Here is a 25015-nt window from a genome sequence, read left to right on the forward strand (position 1 = left end):
CACCCCCTTCCACTGCGAGCCTCTCCCAGGTCTCAGCCCCTGGCTGGTGGCAGTGGGCGCTACCGTCAGTGCATGTACCATTCTGACCCAACACTTCCAGGCACCCCCCCGCCTCCTCACACCCCTCCCCTCCTCCTCAGAGCAGGGGAGTGAAGAGGTGTGTCAGGTAGGAAGGGGACAAGGACTCCAGAGACACGTGGCATTGTACCTTGGGTGTTCCCCCAGGGAGGGGACACGGGAAGGGGGCCTGGAGAGGGGAGGTGGGGGCCCCTGAGCTCTCTGAACACGTTTAAAGTCCAAATAAAACTTACCTGTTCCATCTGCTCTTGGTCTGTGCCCTCCGTGGCTGGGGTGGGGAGAAAACCCTGGGTAGCAGGAGGCCTTGGAGACCCAAGGAACCACACCCAGGGCAAGGTGGGCAGCGGACAAGTAGCGGGTGCGTGGGGCGTCCATGGTTCAGAGTGATTGTGGAGACGTGAGTGTGTGCAGGTGGCCACAGGTGGCTTGTGACATGGAATTTATTTCTGTTTGTTTTGTCTTTGTTTTTATTTCTGAGAGAGAGAGACAGCATGAGCAGGGGAAGGTCAGAGAGAGGGGGACACAGAATGAGCAGGGGAGGGTCAGAGAGAGAGGGAGACACAGAATCTGAAACATGCTCCAGGCTCCGAGCTGTCAGCACAGAGCCAACGCGGGGCTTGAACCCGCGAACTGTGAGATCATGACCTGAGCCGAAGTTGGACGCTTAACCGACTGAGCCACCCAGGCGCCCTGGAGTTTGTTTCTTTTTAAACGTTTATTTATTTTGAGAGAGAGTGAGAGCAGGGGAGGGGCAGAGAGAGAATTCAAACAGGCTGCATGTAGTACCGAGCCCTACTTGGGGCTCGAACTCACAAACCGTGAGATCATGACCTGAGCTGAAAGTGAGAATCCATGGCTCAACTGGCTGAACCCCCCACCCCCCGGGTGCCCTGACACAGAGTGCGTTTATAAGAGACAAGGAGCAGTAGAGGGTGTCTTTGTGACAAAAGCAACCAGCCACCCCAGCCCTGAGCAGTTGTCTGGGACTCTTGAATTTTCCCTCCCAGGAAAAGGTCCGGCAGGTAGAGGTTCTGAAGCCTTGGGGCTTCGGCATCAGCTCTTCATCAGATGATTATTGCATGGCAGGAACCAGGCCAGGCCTCAAAGAGGAAGAATGTCTGAGTTCCATGTCCCCGTGGTTCTGAGAGCAGGGGAGGGACTGGCTTCCAGGCTCAGCAGCTGACTTGACAGCCCCACAGTCTGGGAGGTCAAAGCCGGGTCATGACCCTGTGACCTCTGCCCCAGACAGAGCTGTGCCCTCTCTTCACCACCTCTGGACGCCTTTTATTTCCTCGTGACCCCTTCAGGCCAAGGATTCAGTGAAGAGGCTGGAACAATTGCTCATCAAGTCCCAAGGTCCAGCTCCAGATCCGGGATCCCTCCCCATTCAGCACCAAGGTGGCAGACCTCCGGGGGGAGATGTCCCAGCTTCCCCTGCTCCTCTGTTGTTTCAGTTAACAACTACAACTGGCCTCTGAAAGTTCTTCCATCCTTGATTCCATCAGCAGCCAAATCCCGAGTGCCAGGAAAGGTGAGGATGGGACATGGCTTCATAAGCCATGGGAAAGAAGGTTCTGGAGCCTTGTGGAACATAGGCACTCGGTGCACCCTGGGTCTCCTCCATCTCGGTCAGCCCCTGTGGAAGAAGGCAGCACCCAGGTTTCAGGGTCTGGGTCCTCTTTGGATCTCTGGAAACATTTTCTAGAAGGGCAGGAGTGAATTAGGGGCAGTACACAGACACGAGGCAAAGAGATATCTGAGTCACGGAGAGAAAGGGCAGAGGATGGGCTGGGAGTGAGCTACAGGCAGGGACATGACCTAGGTGACCGCTTCTGGTCCTCGACGTGTCTAAAGGCAAGAGGGAGCCCAGGTATCCCACACCTGGACATCTTCCCGGTCACTGGGGTGAAGGGCACATGGGGACATAGGGTTCGTGTTCTGGCCGTTTGTCTCCTTGATATTTAGGGACTGGGAAGGGGCTCAGTTACAGGGCAGAAAGTTGCTACGGGCTGGGAGGGAAGTGGGGGCAGGAGGGAAAGCTAGTGCATCCCCAGCCCAGGCCCTCCAGAACCACAGGCTTTCGTTTAATGCCCCCCTCCCCCCTCCAAAGGAGAGGACATGAGAAGTGGGGAGCAGGAGGAGGGCTGGGGAGCCCTGCACAGAGCACTCATCCCTCTCCTCCCAAGTGGGATGCTGATCAGACCAGACCCTGGCTACTCTGGTTCCTTGTTGCTCTGTGGGAATAATGTGGGGGGCATGAGGGGCTGAGAGAGTCTGGGGGCACAGGGATCCAGATCACTAGGCTTCTGGAGAAGTGAGGAGGATGATACAAGTTTCATGGGGGCAAAGTGGAGGGAAGACCCCTGTCGTGTCTGGAGAAGACACCCAAGGGACCCGCTCGCCCTCACCAGCACAGAGCCAGAGCCAGCCGTGGTGGGGGTCAGGGAGACTTAACAGACACCACGCAGCCGGGGGTCTATCTCCAACGGCTGGTGAAAGACATTCTCTCCAGCTCCAGCTGCTCTGCCCTCAGTCTCTCCTTCACCCATGACCTGCCTCGTCTTTGGGGACCCTGCCCTCCTCCCCTCTCCCGCCAGGGTTTCCTGAGCCAGACCTTCCAGGCCACGGAGACCCCTGTCCCTCTCCTGGGTCCCTGTGAAGGCCGTCAGGTGATCCTCTGAGGGACGGAACGGCTCCTTTCAGAAGCCGGTGCTGTGTGTGTGCACGCATGTGCACGTGCACGAGTGTGTGGGTGCGTGCGTGTGTGTGTGTGTGTGTGTGTGTGTGTGTGTGTACGTGTGTGTCAGGGGAGAAGCTGATCGCTGAGAAGAGGAGGGGTGTGGGTGAGTCAGCCGTGTTAATGAGAAACGACTCACCCTGCTGATTAGGATTAATGAAGAACGGGGGGGTGGTTTTCACTCAGTGACATCTTTATAGGGTCGGGGGGGGGGACAGGACAGCTCCCCCAGTCCCTTTTCTCCCTCAGCGAGGACAGGAGCAGAGCAGCCTTGGCTTCTGCAGGAAGAATTGAGGTCAGACACGAGGCTGAAGACCAGGAGGGTTGTACCCGGGACGTGGTGGGACAGGGTGGGACAGGGTGTCTGGGAGTAGAGGCCACCGCATGTGCAGAAAACGGGGAGACCCTCTAGCACCCTGTTCCTGTTCATGCCCTTCCTCCCATTTCTTTGTGTTGGCTCCAGAGAAATCCTTGGCTCTCAGGGCCGGCTCTGCAGGGCTGTGAGGGTGCTGTTGAGGAGGCTTTGGTCTAGGGCATTGACTGTCTATACAGGTGGTAATGACCCAGGGAGGCCTAGGCAGGCCAGGGCAAGAGCAGGCTGGGGTGGGAGGAGGCCCAGGGCATCAGCTGGCTGCCCTGTCCATGTGGCAGTGGCAGAAGCCCCTGAGAAGCCACCCCTCCCCACCACCCCCGTCTTTGCCAATTCCGCCAAGGGCAAGGGCACCAGGCGTGCCTCACAGATGTTCCAGTGGGCCGTGTGAGTGTGGGCATGGGGGGAGGGAGGGGAGAGGCTGGGAGTGGGGACAGGATGGGTGTTGGCCAACACCTCCTAATTTGCATTACCACTGACACCCTTCTTGACCAAGAAAATGGAGCCAGAAATAACAGGGGGGGGGAGAGGTAGTTCCCTGGGGGGCTCTTTGAGGTTCCCTTTCCTTGCCTCCAACACTCCCACAGTGCAGGGAGGGAGGCAGGAGGTCAGGCCTTTTCCAGGCCCACAGCCGGGCCCTGGAAGGGCACCCACTGTTGCTCCTTCCTCCTCAGATTGGGCAGACACCCCATTTTGACCTCCCACTTCCTTTGGCCCAGACGCCCCAGACGCCCCAGACGCCCCAGACGCCCAGCCCTGCCTCAGTCCTTCTTTGGAGCATAGTCCACTCACCCTTCCCTCCTCCACGAACCCTCTCCCTGGGGGCCCTTCTGGAAGATACCATGAGCCCAGCTCTGCCCTCATTGTTCTCCTCCTTCTGTGTCCCGCTACCCTGTCAGACTGGGCGTTTCCCAGGCCGGGCCTGTCCTGGGAACTCCTCAAAGGAACATTCCGCATGAGAAATAGTCCAAACGATAGCAGGGGGGCTTGTGAGTAGATTCTAGAAGTGGCAAGAGGTGGCCCAGGGTCTCATGAGGGCTGTGGGGAGGGAGGGAGAGGGGGCTCCCGGCTCTGCGAGAGGCCTGTGCTCCACTTTTACCTGCAGGGAGCTTCCGTGCCCGACCTCTCCTTTGTGAGCTCCTTGGAGAAGAGGACCAGGACTGACGTGGTTCTCGCCCACCCCAGTGACTATGGCATAGACCCTCCCCCCACAACTAACACACTGGGTGCTCGTTGATGTGCAGTGAATTCGCTTCTGTCCCAGACACGGTAAGGAATGCCGTGGCAGCCACAGCTTGAAGGTGGGAGCTGGGCCGAGCTAGAAGGAGGCTCCCTCTTGGCCAGAGGGGTCCTGGGACCTGGAAGAGCCGAGTGGTGAGGGTGGCGGCAGAGCAGAAGGGCCTGGCAGGGAAACCAGGTCGCGGGAGAGACAGCCCAGAGAGCTGTGAACACGATGTGGGAAGGAGTGAATGGTGAACTGAGAACTCCCCCCTCCAGAGATGCTATTTTGGAGGGAGAGAATATATGCAGCGCCGGGGGCAGGGCAAGGGGAGTCTGCTGGCTTCCACAAGGGTCAGCCAGACCCCCCCGCCGCTGCCTCCACTCTAGCCAACAGCTGTCCCCACTGGCCCTGGAACCTGTCCCCGCCTCCAAGCGCTTCCCTCCCCACTGGAAAAAATCTTCTTGCTCTCTTGAGCACAAGAGAAAGAACGAGCAGCAAGGAGATCAGCAGCTGGCCTCTTGGCACCTCTTTGAGGGTCCCCGGAGGCCTCAGACCTAGGGAGAAGCTTCTATTTCCATTCCTTCCTTGGAAAGAAAGTATGGAGGGTGCTGTGGGGCCCAGCACGAGGCAGGTGGCAAGCGTAGCTCGTGGGCCTCAGCTCTTCTTCCCCCCTACCCCCTACTTATGCACTCTGCATGGATCCCCCCCTTAACATCACACTTAGGGAGCGAACTTGGTGTTAAAAGAGGCCAGGGCAGAAGGTGCTTCCAGAACCAGCTGGGTTTGCCCACAAGAGATCTGACCCCTTCCAGGTTGGGAAGCAAGTCTTGCACCCCCTGGGCCAAGAAGGCTGGACAGAGGTCGGTGTCAAGCAGAGCCCTTGCTTGACACGAAGGGAAATTCCTGTGCCTCGGTTCAACCCCTCTGAGGGGCCTTGACTCATTTTGGGATGAAGGCTCCAATGCCCTGTGGGTTTCTGTGGTGGCTGGGGGCAGGGGCGGACAGGGCGCAGAGAGAAGGCGAGCCCGGTGAGGAGTGGAGACTTTTGTTTTCGTTTTTGGAGCTTGGCTCTTTCTCTGCCTGACAGCCCAGCTTCACCTGAAGGAACAAGGCTGGCTGAGACGGGAGGAAGGCCCGACTTGCAGCCAGTAAGGTGCAGGGCATGCAGAGGGAACGTTAGGTTAGACTTTAGGAAGACCTCTGTGTGCAGACACGGGGCCATGTTTCCCAGGTGAACCCAGGGATCCGGGTCCTTAGATGTTTTCCACAGTAGATGCCGCCCTCCCTTCTGAGCCTGAGAGTTCGGGCCAGCAATGGGCCGTGCGGGCCAGAGGCAAGGGATCAGCCATCAGCCTCTGCGAATGGTGGGGGTCTGAGGGCTCCAGGGATGAGGGTGAGTTCAAGTGCAAAGGACATGCGTCCTCAAGCCAGACTGTGGGGATGGGATTTGAGTTAGAAAGCCACAGGTGAGAAAACCTGTCTCTCCCCTCAGCCCTCCCCGTCATGGTCCTGTTTTGCTTTTCTCCTTCTGACCTCAGACCAGGGCAGGACAGGAGGACAGAGCAGCGTGGTGGTGAAGGAGCACTGCCCCCTCCCCCACCGGATGCCTGCAGGACCTTTGCAGGGGGAGTGGGGGAGTGGAGCCAAATTCCCTGGGGCTGAGGGACTGGGTGGAGGTGTTCAGCAAAGGGGCAGAGGGAGGCAGGAAGCCCGTGTCATCCCAGCCAGAGCCCCCTCCCCACCTCCCCCTGCTCCAGAGGCACACTCAGCCCAGTCTTTCATCCCAAAGGGAAGTAGGCGGATGGGGCTGACTGTGTGCCGATTGCATCCCACCCGCTTCCTGGGACCCTTGGCCTTGTGGGTGTTGCAGGCGCTGAGCTGTCCTGCTCCCCAGACAGCAAAAGCAAACTGTGGATGGGAGGTGACAGGGAGGTTGGGGAGATGGTGTGAAGGGGGTAGTTCACCCAGAAGCATGGGTGAGGGGCAGGGAAGAGGATGGTTTCCCCGTGGAGTCAAAGAGCCCCTTGCCTGCCTTGGCATCTGACTCCCTCCAGGCAGGCACTGGAAGGGGCAGAGGGTTGAGTGGGACCTGGCCAAGGGGCTCTCAGCCGCCACCCACCCCGAGTCCCCAGAACTCTGGGATTCATGTGTCTCTGGCCTCAGGCACTGTCCTAATCCCCCACGGTGGGCACATGTGAGTGTCTTCCCCACCATCCCGCAGACTCGCCCTGTCACACTTAGTTCCGGGTGCACAAAGCACATGACAGTCCCAGTCACACACACACACACCCTTCCTCACTCCCCAGGCTCCCAGTGACACCCACCTGCAGAGACGCGCTTCTCCCAATGCACATGGCGCACGCACACGGAACCTCACACAACCGGGAACACAGTGCCACACGGGGGCCACAGGGACATAGTCACACACTGCCTCGCATTCACGGACGATGCACATGGACCATGGGAATGGTGCACACCAGCCCCTGCATGAGCTCCAACACGCACTCACGGGTGTGCATCCCTGGTTTGGACGCTGACCCCATTGTGCGGTGGTGTGCTGGCCAGTGTTTATCAACCGGCTCTCCAGTTTCAGCTGCCATCGTGAGGGGCCCCGAGCACTGGGGAGAGGCCAGCATAATCCGCTCTTTCAAGCTGGTTCGCGCCAGCCCACCACTCTGTTATCCTTCATAGAAATCACATGATAAAGCTTAACCACAAATGGGCAGCCCCCAGGAGGGCAGCACCTGAGCAGCAGTGACTCATTCTTGGGCAGCTTCTTTCCCCATGGGGGTGCCTCCTCTCCCTCCCTTCTCCCACCCCCTCCACTCCTGTCCAGATTCCACTTCCTGCCCCCTCACTTGCCCTCTTTCTCCGTCACCCAGGGCTTTGGGCTGCGTTCAGTACTCAGGCCCCCTCCTCCCCCCTACTGTGGCAATGGCCCCCAGATGTGGAGGGGGACAGGCCCATAGCTAATTCAGGCCGGCTTCCAGGAGGAAGAGGACAAGGAGATGCTGTGTGTTTCCAGAAACCCCTAAACCTCTCTGCCTCCTTGTCCCTGGCCTGCCCCCCGGTTAGCTGACTCTTCTCCCTGGTCCTCAGGACAAAGAGTCTGATCAACACCGCCAACCGCGAAGGGAAGAGAAGCTGCACTTTGCAGGGCGGTGAGGGGAGGTGGTGAGAGCCTCCCCTCCAGGAGTGTTCTGAGAGCGAGGACCTCTGCGTCTAACCAAGCTCTGGGAACATTGCATCACTTCTCAGAGCTTCCGTTTCTCAATTTGAAAAAAATAAAAATAAAAAAGAAAGGAAGGGTCTGGACCAGGTGGTTTTAATTTTCTTCTTGGCTCTGACATTTGGCATTCTGTATTTCTGATCGTCTTCTAAAATCTCTTTGGTGGGAAGTATCCCTTATTGCTAATCCTGGTCTTTTCCCAGCTCAGGAGGGAAGAGAAGAGATGTGGTTCGGGACTCAGGGACAGTGGGTACCACAGCCAAAGGAGCTGGAGACTGGGCCTGTGTGTCTGTAGGTTTGGGTCTGGGGCCGGGCAAGCCATGTGCATTTGGGGGACCTTCCAGCAGCCTCTGCTGTTTTTACTACAGCTCCTAAATTATTCCTGAGGAAGAGGAATATGTAAGAGGAAATGGGGTGAGGGAACAGGGTGGGAGGGGGAAGGAAGGAGGAAGGAAGGGAGGGAAGAAAGGAAAAGGAAAGGAAAGAAAGGGGGAAAAAACATGAAATGAAATAAAATGAAAGGGGAAGAGGAAAAAAAAAAAGTGTTCGCCCTGCATCCAGGAAAGCAGCCGACCGAACCAGTTAAGTAGCCAGGCGGGCACGGAGGGGGCAGGGGAGAGAGGTGTCCCTGTGGCTACAGAGGAGCCCATGTGCATCTGGGAAGTGGGGGCAGTGCCAGGCCCTCCTGAGCTGGGCTGTCTGTGCCCTGGGCTGGGCCAGGGGTCCAGGAGGCACCCCCTCCCTGTGCCCGGGCGGGCCTCCTGCCCCACTGCTCCTCTGAAAACAACTCAAACCACAAAATTGGCTTGTGGTCGGGTGAATATCAGTCACTGCTATTCAGCTTGGTTTCCTAAGATGACGAAAGAGGTTGGGAGCCCACCTTACGAGCCCCCCAAATCTTCAGAGGAGTCAGAGGCAGAAATGGAAATGTGGTTTGTTCTGGAAACTGTCGCTGGAATCCCAGCTTCCCCATGGCAGGGCTGCAGGCACTGTGTCCCAGCATGTCTGTGGGCCCTGGGGTTTGGGGGACACCAAGGTAGGAGGTAACATTACTCCTGGGCTGCTTCATCCAACTTCTTGGAGCAGGGGCGGGGGGCTGAGGATGAGGACACTCAGGGCCCCTAAGGGTGTCCTCTCAATCTGCCTCTTCCAGCGCCAATTCTCAAGGGAGCCGAAAGCCAAGCTACTGCTGAGGGCAGGACAGGGCGCAGTGGGGCCTCGGGGCAGGGCCTGGGTATCAGCCTGGCAGCCCAGGTGGTGCCTGGGCCTGGGACCAGAGTGCTCAGCTGGAATTCCCCCTCCCTGCCCCCACCCCCAGGTGCCCATGTGACCTGGAGACAGTCCCCTCTGCTCTCTGAGCCAAGGTCCGCTGGTGGTCTTTCAGGCAAGGGTGGTGGAGATGGGAGAAGCCAGGCTGAGAAGGGAAGTGCCCAATCCCAGGCCCCCTGTCAGTGTCATGTAGATGGATGGTTCTAGAGTTGGGTAGGGTCTGACCTCTCCGTCCTTCCCAGAGTCAGGAAGAGAGAACCCAGGTGATCCTGGGTTCCAGGTAGAGGTAGGGCAGGTAAGAGCCAGACTTTCTTTTTTGCTTTTGGATATTAATTTTGTTTATGTTTATTTTTGAGAGAGAGAAAGTGAGAGAGCAGGGGAGGGGCGGGGCAGAGAGAGAGAGGGAGACACAGAATCTGAAGCAGGCTCCAGGCTCTGAGCTGTCAGCACAGAGCCCAACGTGGGGCTTGAACTCATGAACCACGAGATCATGACCTGAGCCAAAGTCTGATGCTTAACCGATTGAGCCACCCAGGCACCCATGCTTTTGGATATAAAACACTCTTGGCCCCCTTTCCTCCCTGCTCCTTCCTGTGCATCCACAAGAGAGGAAGTGGCATCCCTTCATCTCAATGTTACGTAAAGTGGGGTAAAAGCATCCTTTAGAAAGTTTTGCTATTTTTATTGACCTGTGACACCTCGAAGGAAGAAGTGCACTCGCCATGCAAATACAGGACAAGTCTCCAGGCCCCTCCCCCACCCGCATGCCACCCCCAGCCTCACCTACGGAGAAGGGTGAGACTGAGTATCCCAGCTGCCTGGTCCTCCCGATTCTGGATTTGGATTCCGGGCTTAGAAAAGGAGGTAGACGCGTAGGTCCCGCTCTTTTTTCTGTGTTGGTGACTCTCTCATTTAAGACTTGATTTCTTCTTCTTAAGATGAAAGGCTTGGATTCTTTCAGTGCTGATCTTCTGTGCTTCTGTGATGCCAGTGAAAAAAGAGAAAAAGCAACTGTACCTGTGTCCTTGACCCTTCTGCCCGCACCCCCATCACCTGGGTCTTCGTAGCTGCCCCCCCACTCCCCCCACCCCGTGCCCAGCCCTGGCCCCGTCCTGGCCCTCACTCTCTTTCTGACTGGCCATTGTCTCAGTTTCTCTCTCTCCTGCTTTCATTCTGTCTCCCCATCTCTCTTTCTGTTTCGGTGCCTGCATCCCCCTCGCCTGCCCGAGGCTGGGGGTGGGCACACGTGAGTTCTAGATTGCTGACTCAGGCCATTCTAACCACACTCTCCCCAGGATTCGCTTTCCCCAAACTCCCCTGTCCTCACCTAAGGTCTGGGAACCGGGTCATCACGACCGAGTTCTTGTCCCTTTGAGTCTTCGTGCAGGTGGGAAGGTGGAGGGTCTGCACAACCTGTCTGTGAACTGCCCCCACCCCCACTGGCTGAGGGCTGGGGGTCCCCTGGTGGGCGGAGGACAAGTCAGTTTTCTGAAATGGGAAGTGCCTACCTCCTCACTGATTCCTGAATCCCCCAACCTTTGGGGAGGCCCAAGGGGGGAGGACTCTTCCCGCTTTAGGAGGGGGAGGGGATTTGTTTACTGACCTAGGCTACGAGGTGTGACTCTGGGAAGGATGCAGAGTGCATGTGGACGAGAAACATAGGAAGGACATACATGTGGAAAAAAAATGTGTGTCACTCATAACCACACCAGAAGCATGACATCGTCCCCTCCTCCACCCCATCCTCACCATTGGAGGTTAGGGGGAAGCCAACCCCCAATACCAACCATCGATGTGTGTTAAGTGTGTGAACGAACACACACACACACACACACACACACACACACAAGCTCTGCGCTCTCGAGCACACATCCTGAGCTAGAAGAGCGCGGGACTGGGGAGCTGGGCTGAGTGGGGGAGGGGCCGGGCAGGGAGGGCAGGCTAGCTCCACCCCCACCCTATGCCCCGTGCCCACTGTCCGCCTCCCCGCCTCCCCATCTCCCCATCTCCCCATAGCTGGCAAGGTCTCTGCCCCCTTGACTTTTCCCAGCTTCGAGGAAATACCTCCCTTTAGGGGAAAGCGAGATCGTGAGGGGAAGCAGGGGAAGCACTGACTCGAGCACTGACTCGGGCCGAGGCATGAGCCTGATTTTCCAGTCTGGGGCGGGGCGGAGGGAGATGGCACTGGGGACGCCCAGGCGATGGGTCCTGACTCAGAGCCAGAACCACAGAGCTCCTCTGCTATATTGTCGTCGGGGAACAAGAAGCCACCAGGTTTATAAGAAACTGCGATTCATCTCTGTCCCCTGCCACCCCTCTGCAAGGGACCAAGGTTAGACTCGAAGAAGAACTTACAGCCCAGGCAAGGAAGGGACTCTGCCTCAGATTATCTTTTGGGAAATCTTCCCTGGGCTTGTTAAAGAAGCCTTCTTCTCTTGAGAAGATCTGGGGCCAGAGGATGGGACCCTCGATTTCCCCATAGAAGTCAGAGAAAGCCCGCTCCTCACTCTCAGCCTAGAAGAGGGGTTCTTAAGTCCCACTCACTGTCTTCAGAGCTACTGCTGGGGCCATGGCAGGGGTGTGCAGGGCTCTCTAGAACCACAGACAGTCAGGGTGGCATAGGAGGAGGGGTGGGTCAGCTGGTAACTCCAGCTGGCTCTCTCCGCCCCCACCCCCCGGCCCCCCAGCCACTGGCTCACAGGTCCCAAGGTGAGAGCAGGAGGGAGAGTGAGTGTGGGTTGTTAGCAGAAGGGCAGAGCCGAAGGTGTGACGAACTTGGGAGCCGGCAGAGAGCGGGAGACAGCACTGCCTGGCAGGGAGCATGCTTAGTGGCGTCCTCCTGCCGTTTCTAAGAGCTGCCCAGGTCCCTTCCGGACTCTGACAGAAACACCTCACAGCTTGGATGTCTGGCGGTGGGCCCGATTGCCAGGGGCAGGGAGTTCAGAGAAGTGAAGTATGCCCCTGTCCCCCAGTCCTGCACCTAGAATCCAGGACTCCTGGGTTCTTGCTGTCTGGACCTGTTTTCCTCCACTGTTGCCATGCCCAGCCTGGCCTTGATTGTGCGTCTGAGCCACTCCCTGCCCCTTTCCATTCCTAAGTCCTGATCCCCCCACCCCTCCTGAGCACAAGCGGGATGGGATTTTGCTGAGGAACGGGATTCAGTTCTGCAGGGTCGTCGGACAGAGAAGAACACAAGGTATGACTTCCCAAAGTACAGGGGAGTGCTCACCAGGTGACTAGGGAAGCCTCAGGTCTTGTCCAGAGAAAGGGGAAGGACTCTGAGCCAGAACTGGCTTGGGGAGGATCCCTTGGGAGAACCGAAGGATAGGGAGTCAAAACAACTGAGAGCCTGGGGAAAATTAAGCATCGGTTTTCCTCATCTGTAAAATGGGAGGAACAACAGTATCCTCTTTGCAGATGCGGTCCTGGGAAAGGCACAGTGCAGCATAGGGCTCAGCGTTGGGTCACTAGCTGTGACCTTGACAAGGCACTTCATTTCTCTCTACTTCAGTTTCCTTATCTGTAGAACAAGGACGAGGATCCCTGCCCAGCTGACCTCAAGGCATCATGACATCTAATGAAATCAAAGGCACAAGTTGCTTGGGGTTCCCTGGTGCCGTCTTCCTCGCCCCAAGCAGCACTGTGGGGAGTGGGGGAATCAGGAAGGACTCAGGTTTTTCCACTTTCCAAACTCACTGGGAGTCCAGGGATGGGACGACGTACAAGCTGGACTCGGCACAATATCTTGGGTAGCGGGAGCCTGGGAACCCTGGTGCACAGCTCATTCCTAGGGCCCTGAGCCTTGGGTGGTGGCCTTAGGTCAGTGGGGGGGGGTGCGTGCATGCGTGTGTGCGTGCGTGTGTGTGTGTGTGTGTGTGTGTGTGAGAGAGAGAGAGAGAGAGAGAGAGAGAAAGAGGAGAAGACCCAGTATCTCTATTCACAGCCTCATGTCCAGTTACTAAAGACTTGCCTGACCACAGCTGTCCCTCCCCCACCCACAGAACACATCAGGTTCTGGTCCAGTGATTGGAAAGAAATGGAAGCCGGCGTGGGGAGGAGGGCAGAGATGGGCGGCCACACCGGCTCCATGCCCCCTGTGGCTGGAGACGCGGGTCCGGGGGGCTGTCTCAGGGCCCCGCACAGAGTGCCAGCCGCCCATGGCCCTGGTGGAAGGAGGTTGTCAGGACGCCTTGTGACACTTTCTGGGTAACTGAGGGGGGTGGGCAGCAGACGACAGGCTCCCGGGGAAATCTCAGACTTGCGTGTCACAGCGGATCTGTGTCTGGGGTGGTAAGTGGGGTTAAACTCAAGGTCAGACCCAGCCAAATCCACTTTCATGCCCACATGGCCTTGGGTGTCCTCCATTGCGGTGAGAGGGACCCGGGTGTCCACTGAGCTGAGGATGACACTGCTAATGCCGGGTTTGTCCCTCCGCTTGGACACTGGTTGCCTGGCTGGCTTCCGCCTGTGCCTGGGGTTTATGAGGGACAGAGCAGGGCACGTAGAGCCGCCATCCCTCTCCCACAGTGCAGTGCTACTGTTTCCGTAGGTTTGGGGACCTCAGAAAAGGAAACGGGATTGAGCTGCAGTTTGAGAGGCTGTGGGAAGACAACCCAAAGAACTTCCGAACCTTCAGCAGATAAAGTGGGAGGTGGCTCTAAGCTGCGTCCATGGAGAGAACACACTTCCGTGGTGTCTCAGAGTTCTGTATGATGCAGACAGTCACTGATTTCTATCTCTAAAGCGCTTGGAGATCATCAACCTGTCCCAGGCCCCCGGGTCTCCTGCCTCACTTGTTTTGTGTCTTTCCCAGGTCACGGTGACGCTTCATGGCAGGAGTGGGGAAAGAGTATAAGGACGGAAAGAGGGAAATGGAGGCTCTGAGAACAGGCTGGAGAAACCAAGTGGACCCCAAGCAGGCTGCGGAGAGTCCTCACGATGACATGAATTGGTAGGTGAATTTGTTCAGATGGTCAAGAGACGCGGGGAAGTCAGCAGGCTGCCTTCGCAGCAGGAGGGCTTGAGGCCAGGAGGTAAGAAGGCCTTCCTGAGGGGGCGATAGTCCCGGTTTCTGGAATAGAATGTGTATCTATATCATGGGTGGGGTGGGGAGGACAGAGGCTGCGTCTTCCTGCTTTTGAGAGGAAGATGGTAGGAGAGGAAGGCCAGAAGGTGGGCTGCAGGTAGCGTTCCAAAGTGTCCCCATGAGACAGCACTGAGGGAGGCAGAGGCCAGCTGCTGGGCCCCGAGCCTTCTTGTCCTCACTCTTAGCTCACCCGCCCCTGCAAATGCTCCCCAGCTCCCCCACCCCATTTTGGCCCAAAGCCCCCCGGGGGGAAGCTACATGGCGTTCTCACCACGGACCCAGTGCCGGCTGCAGTTTCTTCCCTCTGACCTATTTTTTAATCATCTGATGGGATTTCACCCCCCTCCCCAAACCAAAGCCCTGGCCCCCTGGGCCCGTCAGCTCCACGGCGTGTCAAAACTGCCCCTGTCACTTTGTGTTGGTTTCTCAGTCCAGCCGGCCCCTCCCCCAGGGCCTAAGAGCGATGGCTAATTATCCAGCTGCTGAGCCCCTACCTCCCTGCCCCTCCGGCCCCAGCCCCAGCACAGGGGCCCAGGAGGAGAATCTGGGCCTCCTCACCCTCCTGCTGCATGGCAGGAAGTCCTTCCTGCTATCTAACCTCCATTCTTCCTTCTGACCTGCCCCTAGCCCAATCACAGACACAGAGGATGCTGGTACTGGATGGGACTTTGGGATACCCCTTGAGGGACAAGAGGGGCCAAGCAATTTCCTGTGCCGGGTTTCGGGAAGTCTTCTGTGCTCCCCGCCTCACCCCTGCTCCCACCCCACAGAGAGGGGCATCAGGGACTAGAGGTGGAGTCAGGATCAGAACCCAGAGCTCCCCATCTGTCTTTCCATTTGCTTCTGGGTCCTCTCCATTAAGGCCTCTTTCAGTTTTTGTGCAACTCTGCCCCTACCCCTGACCAGGTACGGCCCCTCCCACATCCCTTGCCCTGGCCTGGTGGAGATCCATCCGCTGTTTCAGTGCCGTCCCGCTTGCTTTAGGAATGGGGTTTGTACCCTCATGTCTTCCCCCCACTGCCACCATGTCCCCTTTCCCCCTCCCTCTTTCGTCCATCCCTGGTCCAGCCCATAGCCTGCCCCATCTCATCTCTGCCCCACAATGTTAACCAGAGGGACAAGCCACAGGACTCGGGCCAGAGACAACAGGCCCAGAGCAGACTCACAGATGGAGGCCCAGTCCCAGACAGACAGACAGACAGACAGACGTGTAGCAGGTGCACTGAGATGGAGCTAGACCTCAAGACACCAATAGATGTAGAGATAGAGAGACAAGCAGACTCGGAGGCCCGAAGAGAGCAGATGAGGTAGGTACGGAGTCTGTACTCAGGACAAGCACCCAGAGGTTTTACAGATCCCAGAGACAGAGGTGGATGTCAGGCAGTGACACAGGGACCCTGTGGGAATCAGACAAACAAAAGTACCAGAGCAACAGAGACTCAGAAGCCCTAGAGACGAATAGATTCGCGGGACAAACAAGGATACATACAGCACATGGAAAGCCAGAAGAGGGCCTTGGAGAGAGCCTGGCCGAGCAGGGAGTCTGCTGTCCTATGGCCAGAGGCCCTGGGCAGGGGGGCCTTATATGCGAGGCACCCCGGGCTGGCAGAGCCTGTGACTAGGAGCTGGCTCTAAGAGTGCAGGATGGGGAGAAGAAGGGAGCCTGGCTATGAAGGGGTTAACTTGATTAGCTCCCACTCACCCTTCTTTTTCTTCCCTCTCCTCCAGGCAGCAACCCCCCCCTCCAACTCAAGCTCCCTTTAGCCTTAGCCCATTCCCCTCCCCTCCTGGTAACCGGACCCTGCTTCCTGCTTGAGATTAAGGGCCTGTCTGCTGAGATTCCCCGGGAAGGGGGGGGAGGGATGACACAGCCTCCCCCCGCCCCGTGCCCCCCCCCACCTCCCTGAAGCTCAGGTTTGCCCATCCATGACCTGGCATGCTCCCATGATTACAGAGTTGCTCAAGTACCCAATATCTTAGTGTCCCTTCAGAAAGACACAAGAGCCCCGGCCTGGGAACACAGTGGGGGCGGGGTGTGTGGGGTGTGGGTATTGTGTGAAGAGCTGGGGCGGGGGTGAGAACAGCTAGCTACCAAAAGAGATGGTCCCTGATAGGTGCCCAAAGAGGGTGAAGGACTGAAATGGAGAAAGACCCAGGCATGGCCTGGAGCCAAAGGGTAAGGGCTGTCCAGCCTTGAGGGGTGTTGGGTGGGGAAGGGTGAGCCAGCCTGGGGATAAGAACCCAGAGCCTTTGACCTTGAGATGAGCCCACACTGACCGCTGGGTGCTGGGTGCTGGGGACACAGAACTCCTGCAGCTGTCATGGGGGGAGGGGTTCTACAGGTGCCCTTCTGCCCTGGCTGGCTGTTAAGCCGATGGTTCCGGCTGTGCTCTCTGAAGGACTGGCAGTCTGGGCCCCAAGGGCGGGGTGAGCGGTGAGCAGAGGCAGATACCCAAGGAGCCCAGGGAGGCTGGACGTGGGACAAGAGGAGAGGTGTGGCCTTGGGGACTGTCACCAGGTTTGTCCAGCATGGCTCTGCGTGCTGTGCACGTGTGCACACATGGGTCATGTATGCTGCGAGGGGCTCGAGAACCCTGGCCCTGGGATCACATTGTTAGGAGCTCTTTAGGGGCAGCAGCTGAGCCTGATTGATCCCTGGGGCCCTGGGGGGTTCTGGGGGGTCTGGCCCATCTCAGAGACACAAGTCCCCAGGGAATGGTGGCTGGGCATTTCGGGAGGAGAGATCTGTCACCTCTGAGGTGGAGTCTTACAGAGAGGTTCTCATTAGGCCCAGAGCCCTCGGTGGAAGGCTGGAGGCTGGATTTGAAGGACCCTTTGCGAGGGACCCACGGATACCACAGGGAGGAGAGGAGGATGTAGACAGTTTAGAAGAGAGGGAAGAGGAAGCTGTTTAGCGCAGCCAGCCTGTGCCTCAGATCTGTGCCTGCCCTGGGGCAAAACCCCTGACCTTTACATTACCTCACAACTGCCTTGTGGCCCAATTCACCCAGTTTGTCCTTGGAGAGGTCTACTGGCTCTTTTTGCTGACAAGGAAACCAGAGAGGGTGAGCTACTTGAACAGGCCACACAGCCAGCGAGGGCTGGAATTGCAGTTCCCATTTCCCTCTGTCCCAACCCCAGCACCCACAGGCAGCTCTGCCTCTGTAGACCTCCCTCTCACTCGTCCCTCTGCCTCTCTTCTGTCTTGCACCCCCTCTTGCCCGACCTGAGAGTTCCTCCCTGGGGCACGTGAGGGCTTTGTGGTCTCTGCCCCTCTCCATCTCTAAATGACTCTTTCAGAACAGCCCAGGCTCCCTTTCCTTTCCTGCCGCATCTCCAACACGCTGTCGCCCTCTCTTTCACCTAGCTACCTGCTTTCAGCCTCTCGGGCTGAGCCCCGGAGGGTGGAGGGGACACATTCTGGGTCCTGATGCCTCGGAGTCTCCACTCACAGCTACCCCCTCCCAGCTGCCCCCAGCTGGCCACCCAGCCCTCCCCGCCCTGTGCAGTGTGAGCATGTTCAGGAGCCTTCTGGATCCTGGGGGAGCTCAGCGATCCACACATCTTAAGGAGACGGCCCTGGGTGGCTGTTAGATTCCGGGGTGCGGGAGAAGTGTCTGGTCCTGAAGCTTCAGACAGAACACCTCTCCATGTCTGTGGCAGCCAGCCTCGGGCACTGAACCCTCTTCCACCCACTGCAGCCAGGGCCAGTGAGGCCAGGGCACACTGCCAGCCCTTCTGTGGCCCTGGGCTCGGGGGGTGGGAGGATGGGGTGGGAGAGGAGCTGGGAGTAGGATGTGGGGACTTCTGGGAGCCCAGCGTCACACCCGGAGTCCTTGAACACATGGATTCTGGGGCCCCTGCTACAGGGCTGGGAATCAGACTCTCTGGAGGCAGGTCCCAGGGATCCACATGGTAACAGCCTTCTGGCACAGTCCGGGACCCACAGGTGTGGCAGATGTTATGTGACCTCAAGAGGGGGGTCTCACTCATTTTGAGTCTTGAAAAGGAGCCTTGAATACATGCGTGGGACAACGGGGTAAAGAAAACTAGTGTCCAAGCTGGCGGGTTAGGGGCAATTCTTTTTTCTGTTTTCCAACGTGCTTGCACGACTTTTCATTCATTGTTACTGTTCTGCTTCAGAACGGGAAGGCAGACACTCTCGTGAGAAGGACGCTGGGTCAGGAGTCAAGAGACCAGAGCTCCAGCCCTGGCTTGGCCACCAGCGGGATGTGTGAGCTTGGTGGGTCGCTCAGTTTCCCACAGTCACCATCCAGCTTGTCTCATAACCTGGGATTTTTGCTGGAGATCATGACTCTCAAATCCTGGACACACGCCCTGTGTGTCTTTGCTCCTGCCACACCGGGGTCAGCCTTCTAGATGCCCAGCAGGTGGATGGGATGGGGGAGGAACTGGGAGGGGCAGTGACAGGGAAGTGAGGGGACCCCAGGGGGCCTGGTGTCCTGAGCCCCCTTTCCCACGCTTCCAGCTCCAGGGCCTGGGAAGAGGGTGAGGTGGCGGCAGGAAGAGGAGGTGTCGCTGCCCGGGTTCTCACCCAAGCCAGCAGAGGGGTGGGACTGGCAGTGGTGACGCCAAGGCCACTCGGCCCCCGCTTTTCACAAGCACTTTCTTTTTTGGAAGAAACTGGGGTGAGGGGGTGAGGAATCTGGGGTTTGTTGCCCCCCTAACAGCTCATCAGGGTACGGAGAGACTGTCCCCCAACCACCTTCTTCCTCCAGGGACTGTCCCCAGGTCCCCTGACTGGGAGATTCATAATCCCTCCTGCCCTAGAAACCTGGGAGGGAGCTCAGGTCATCCTGTTCAGAGGCAGGGGGATGGCTCTCTTGACCTGAGGATTGGTGTGGAAGAGATGAGAGAGAGAGACAGAGAGAGAGAAGGAGGAACAGGACTCCATTTGGCCTTCCACAGTCAAGTACTTAGCAAAAATGTCCCCCAAAAGAGATGTCATTATTCAAATCTCCTGGGGAAATTAGTCATTCAGGGAAATCTTACTGAAGTGTCTCGTGTTTCTCAAAAAGTAGCCAGGGGTCCCAAGGTCACCATCTCTTTCAGGCAATGCTGCCCCACCTGGAGGAGCAGGCAGAAACTTCCAGCCTCCCTGAAGCATGGGGAAATGGTGGGTCAAAGGGTGGGGCAGGCCAGTCCCCAGTTCTGATGCTGTCTTGTATCTGATCTCCATCGTCAGGGGACGGGCTGACTCTCTTTCCCCCCACCCTCCCTGGGTCATGCCCGCCTCCTGGGGTCCCCAGCTTCTCCTCCACCTGCCAACCTGCCTCTCGGTTCAGCTCTAGTTGGAAGCAGAGAGTCCCCATGGACGCCTAAGGGTGAAGCCCTGTTGGGCTGGGACAGCAATGTGGAGATGGGGCCAGCCCCCAGGGGAGAAGCGAGGAGGGCTGGGAGGGTGCGGGGAGAGGAGACGTTAACCTTTAACATGATGAAAATATGAAAGTATTTTTCAAAACGCTCTTTAAAATGTAAATCTTTATCTATATATTGACATGCAAAAAATTCCATGACACCTGATTGAGTGAAAAAAAAAACACATAACAAAGCAGCACGTGTGGTATTTTTATAAAGTGTGTGTGTGTGTGTGTGTGTGTGTGTGTGTGTTCATAAGACAGAAGGGCTGCATGCAGGGAGTAACGTCTGGAAAGGTGTTCACCAAAATGTGAATCCTCTTCGTCTCTGGGGGATGGAATTTGGGGTGGTTTATATGGTCCCATTTTTACTGCTTATATTTTCTACAAGTATGTTTTATCCGTGTGCAAGAAAACTCCTAATGATTTTGTTTTCAACNTTCATCCTAAGAAGACTCTGTTAGTCAACAGAAAAACAAACTAGAGAAAGCAAAGCCCCGGTGGTCGGTCCCATCTTGCGGGCAGCCCCACGTGGAACAAGTCAACAAGTCGCAGGGGAGGGGGACGTCCTCCTCCCGGCCAGCTGGCTCTGACCCTGTTCCCAGCAGCCTTCCAGGCAGGGGGAAGAATAGACTGGAAAGTGCTGCCTAGGTCCCCCCTCTCATGTAAGGCTCACAGCCCCTCTGTAAAGTAAATCAGTTTATTTCCCCCATTTGATGGTTGGGAGGCTGACTTTCAGGCAAGGGAAGTGACTTGCCCAGGTCACACATACCTGAGTGACAGGCAGAGCGGGTGCCGAGACTCTGAGCATGGGCAGCCCAGTGCTAACTTCCAGCGCCCTCGCTGCCCCCGCCGGCCCCGGGCCCTGCAAACCTGAAGCTGCAGCCGATGCAGTCCCCTTCAAGGAACTCTTCCTGTGCCCCCAGGTTCCAGCTCTGCCTTGGCGCTGCTGGAACAAGATGCCTGGGACACACAGCCCACTTCCTCTGGCCCCGAGGAAGAGTACAAACACTTCAGGCAAAGCCACTCAGCACAGAGCCTGGGCACACACTGGGCATCAGTGGATCTGCTGAATGTTCGTGGTCTAAGCAGCTCGGACTGGGTGCAGACCCTGCTGCTGCTCCGAGCTGCGAGTGCTGCCACAAGGCCCTGTGAGTCGCATCTGGGCCGTCACGGAAGGCTTCCTGTAGGAGGAGACCTTTGAGCTGAGCCTTGAAGGACGGGTTGAATTTCCACGACGGTCCAGGGGAGAGAAACAGGCTGGCGTTTCGGGTGGACGGGTGGACTCTTCCAGAGGGCAGTCTGTTAGCGCGAACTTCGCGGCGCGCGGGGACTCGCCACACCGTGGGGGCCTCCGGTCTTCGGCGACTGCTTCGAATTTGCCGAGTATTAGCCACGANCCCCAGGCCGCCGGCTTCCCCGGGGTGGGCGAGCCCTTCCCGCCGACGGCGAGCGCCGAGGGCTACCAGCCTGGAGACGGCTACGCGGCCCCGGACCCGCGCTCGGTTCTCTACCCGGGGCCGCGCGAGGACTACGCGCTGCCGGCGGGGCTGGAGGTGTCCGGGAAGCTGCGAGTCGCGCTCAACAACCACCTGTTGTGGTCCAAGTTTAATCAGCACCAGACGGAGATGATCATCACTAAGCAGGGACGGTGAGTGAGGCGCGCGCCCGGAACAAGGACGTGGTTTTTTCTCGTGTCTAGACTTTGCGAGTGTCTCTGAGCCCCTCACGGTCTGGCTTTGACTTTGGGGGAAGCAGGGAGGGAGTTGTAGCGGGGACAGGAGAGGTTTGAGGGTTGTTTTCTCCTAGGACACAGAACTCAGAAGGGAGATGGAGAGTGAGTGCGATGAGAAGTTGTCGTGGGGTAGGGGGAGGGTGCCTACGGTTTCACCCAGAATTGGGGTGTGCCCTTGTCGCACTCTCTGCTTCAGTGAGGGTCACGGAGGGGGGGGCGGGGGATGTGGGTATTGGGTTTGACAAGGCCGGACCCCTCTTAGCCCCTATGCGTGGGGAAATGGAGGAGAGGGCAGGGTCTTGGGGCATCAGGCAGTAACCCGGGGCAAACCACCCCCACCCCTTCTTCCCCTCCACTCCCGCCCACGTCTCCTACCCCTCGCCCACTCCCAGCCCTTTTGCTACTGCTGTGCACAGGTCAGTTTTGCGAGGTGGGTAAGACTGGGATTTGGTGACTCCGAGAAGCAGTCGCCAAGTTTCCCTTCCGGTAGTACTTTGAGATCATATGTCTGCTGCGAGTGTGTTTGGGGGTGGGGGGGTGTGGTAAAGCATGTGGGGGGCACACATCCCTTCCAGGAACAGCAGCACACATACCCATGGGCCTGAGCAGGTGAAGCTGGGCCCCCCAGGTCCCAGCTGGCCACCGGTCCCACTCGGCTCCCCCAGAGCTCTGTCCCCTGAAAGGCCACACCTCACCCCTGTCCAGATACTTTCCAGTCTATGATGGAGCTTGGGGAGGCCCTGGCTCTAGGGCTCAGTGTCCTATGAGCCCAGTGCATGCGGGGTAGGGTTTGGGGCCGAGGGTGCTGCTTCCGGAGAGAGCCTCCCGCGTGAGGAAAGAAAGAGAAACTTGCCACGACTGCGGTACTTGTTTAGTAAGCAACGCTGAGTGGGGCCTGCCTGCTTGTGGCATGTGAGGTGTGCACCCACCCTTCCCGGTGGGGGGCCTGTGTGGGCAGGGGACCAGGGAGGACCTCTGTGTGGAGGGGCTGCGTCATCAGTGCGCCCGGGAGGTGTTGAAGGGCAGACACCGGCGTGGGGGTTGGGGAGGGAGAAGGCAGAGGCCACACTGGGCCAGGGTTGGGGGGGTTGGCATTCAATGTCGGCATTGCTGGGATATTCTTCCCTCCCAGTGACTTCTGTGGGGTGGCCTGGGACTGAGGGACCTGTCCACCAACCACAAATAGCTTCAAGTGCCTGAGTTGTTTCTCTGGGATGAACCCAGGGAAGCTGGCACTTTCTTTTTTTTATGGCATGGCCTTCAGCCCCTAAACCTTCTGATGATTCCTCTCTGCGCCGTCCCCCTCTCTCAACCCTGGCCCCCCGGGGGTGCTCCCAGGCACTGCCCAGGCTTCTAGTCCCATCGAGTTTGAATTGGAGGCGACCCAGAAGATCCTGTCCAGTCCCCTCCCTGCACAGACAGGAAGGGACTCAGAGACAGTAAGAGACTCTTCTGAGGTGACACAGCATAGCCGTCACCGGCAGAACGGGCACCAGAACTGAGACGGTATCCACCTGGCTTTCTTTCTCCAGCCTCTCGCAGCCAGGAGTAAAAACAGCCACCTACACTGTCCAAAGACGTTGATGCATTCAGGGTGCTTTCACTTCCATTATTCTACAGCATGCTACGTAGGTCAAGCAGTGTCCCCATTTACAGGTGGGGCGCTGAAGCACGGGGACCAAGCGGCTTGCACCCGGTCACCCAGCAGACCTGAACTCAGGCCTCCGTTCTCTGGCGGTCAGGATCCTTCACCCCCTAAGGCCTGGCCCTGGACTCCCTACAACCAGCCTCCAGGCCCCTGCCCTTCCAGTCTTGAGGGCTGGGGTGGCCAGAACTTCAGGGACCCCGAGGGGTGCTGGGCTGCCTGCAGCCTGGTGAGGGAGGCATCTCACAGGGATGTGACTCCGCAGGTCCCCATCGCTACCCCTGTGGCCTCCTTCTTTCCTTTGTGTTCTTGCTGAATAATTCGTTCTTGACGAGTTTTGTTGTCTCTCTTTTAGATCGCACTCCTACTTTCTTTTAGTATGAAAAGTTCCAATATATGCAAAAGCAAAGAGAAAACCCTAACAGGCCCCCACCTACCTACATCACCAGCTGGGGCACTTGTCACCCCTGGTCCAATCTTGTTTCTTCTTCGTCCTGGCTCACCTCACTTCCGCCCCCCACCCCCAGTCTGTAGCTGTATCAGTGATGGTGTTAAGTATTTAGTAAGCAAGTCCTAGATACTCTGAAAGAGTTTTCATCCTTAAAATTTCTCTATGCGCGTCTAAAAATGGCTTTGTAAAAGTAAACACAATACCGTTAGCAAACCTGAGAAGAAACGCATAAATACCATCAAATTTTCCTGATCCTTTCGTAATCGTGCGTGAGTGTGTCGGTCACAATCCTGACACTTTCGATCCATCCTGAGGGACGGCTTAGGACACCCTGAGGTCCCTGTTAGAAGGGGACCTCACCATTTCCTTTGATGCCTCCCTTGGATCAGGCCTCAGTGGTCCCATGGTGGGGTGGAAGGGACAGAGAACATACAGTCCCCAATTCAGTCCCACTGGCCCCAATTCAGCCCTGTCCCCGAACTTGGGCTCCAGTCCTCTGGGAAGACGGCGGCCATTTCCTTCTGCTACTGGCTTCTGAAAAGTAAGGCTTGGGCTCAGAGAACAGCACCCTTTCTATCCTGCTCTGGAGGGCTGGCCTGTCCCTCTGTGGGTTCCAGTGACCTGCCAGTCACCACCGCATCACCCACGGCCTTCTTCCTTTTTGAAAAATCCTTCCAGCCCAGGCCCTCCCACAGCCCCACAGCCTTTTGCCATGGGCTGACTCATTCCCTCCCAGATCCTTCCTCTCCCACCCACCCTAAACCCATCCCTTAGTATGGACAAGCAATCACTGTCACCTCCACGGGGCCGCAGCCGGGTGGGGAGCGGCGGTGGGAGGGGGGTGGCAGAGACTGACCCAGGCACCTTGGGTGAGACTGGGAGGGGAAAGTGAGATAAAATGTTGGCCTGACCAAGTGGAGATGTTGGAGTTCAAGTTTGTGCATTTGTGAAGTCTCGGGGTGCCTACCCTGGACTTGTGCTGTATTTCTGTGTGGCAGCATGTGTGTGTGCTGTGAACGTGTTGGTGTGTGTAGAATAGTTGATGGTAGGCATTCTCAGTAGAGGAAGAGAGAGGCGGGTGTCTTTGGCGTGGGTGTGTGGGTGTGCGTTCATTGCCGGCAATCCCCGCTTTTCTGGGTGTGATTAGTTGATTATTATAATTAAGATAAATTTGGGTAGCTCTGTTGTTAAGGAGCTCAATTTGCATTTGTGTATGTATGTGTGAATTTAGGGGTCGGTAAGCCATTTCAGTGCCAACCGAGCCTCTGTCACTGGCCTCGTAGCCATGGTGGTTTTCCCTTCTCTACATCCCTGAGTCCAAGAACTTTTTAGATCTTTGAAACTATTTATTTAATTATTTATTTATTGATTTATTTATTTATTTATTTATTTATTGATTTTAGTTCTAAGCCCGCTTTAATTTGGACTCACTGGCTTCCTCTCTCTTGGGGCAGGCGAAAACAGCTTTATTTTCCAATGGCTGTTTGCTAGCTAAACCGATCTGATTTCCGTGAAGTTGGATCTGAGGTTGGGGGGGAGGGGGAGATCCTTTGATGCCAGAGCACATTTTGCATTTCGCTAGGTACAAGGGAGTGCAGGAATATCCTAAAAAGTGACACTAATTTACACCTGCACCAGTAGTGTGTGAGAAGACCCCTTTCCCGATAGCCGCATCAGTGATAGATATCAATTTTGAAACATTTTGCCAACATGACTGACAGAAAATGACTTCCTTTTAGTTTGTACGTAATGAAGGTGAAATGGGGCATATCAGAAGTGTTAAGGATGGTTGGGGGGGGGAGGTGTTCAGGGTGG

The 25015-nt window shown here is 57.1% G+C and overlaps 1 protein-coding gene across 1 annotated transcript in view; it reads left to right on the forward strand.

Moving 5' to 3' along the window:
• The first annotated feature begins 6867 nt into the window (after positions 1-6867).
• TBX21 (T-box transcription factor 21) overlaps positions 6868-25015 on the forward strand; it is a 24749-nt gene continuing 6601 nt past the window's right edge. Inside the window, exons 1-4 of the mRNA XM_077779151.1 lie at positions 6868-6959; positions 7507-7568; positions 20296-20386; positions 20664-21020. Of these exons, the coding sequence (XP_077635277.1) occupies positions 6868-6959; positions 7507-7568; positions 20296-20386; positions 20664-21020 (602 nt within the window). The remainder of the gene's footprint in view (positions 6960-7506; positions 7569-20295; positions 20387-20663; positions 21021-25015) is intronic.

This window comes from Crocuta crocuta, unplaced genomic scaffold, assembly GCF_008692635.1.
Source record: "Crocuta crocuta isolate KB4526 unplaced genomic scaffold, BGI_CrCroc_1.0 scaffold68, whole genome shotgun sequence".
Lineage (NCBI taxonomy): Eukaryota > Metazoa > Chordata > Mammalia > Carnivora > Hyaenidae > Crocuta > Crocuta crocuta.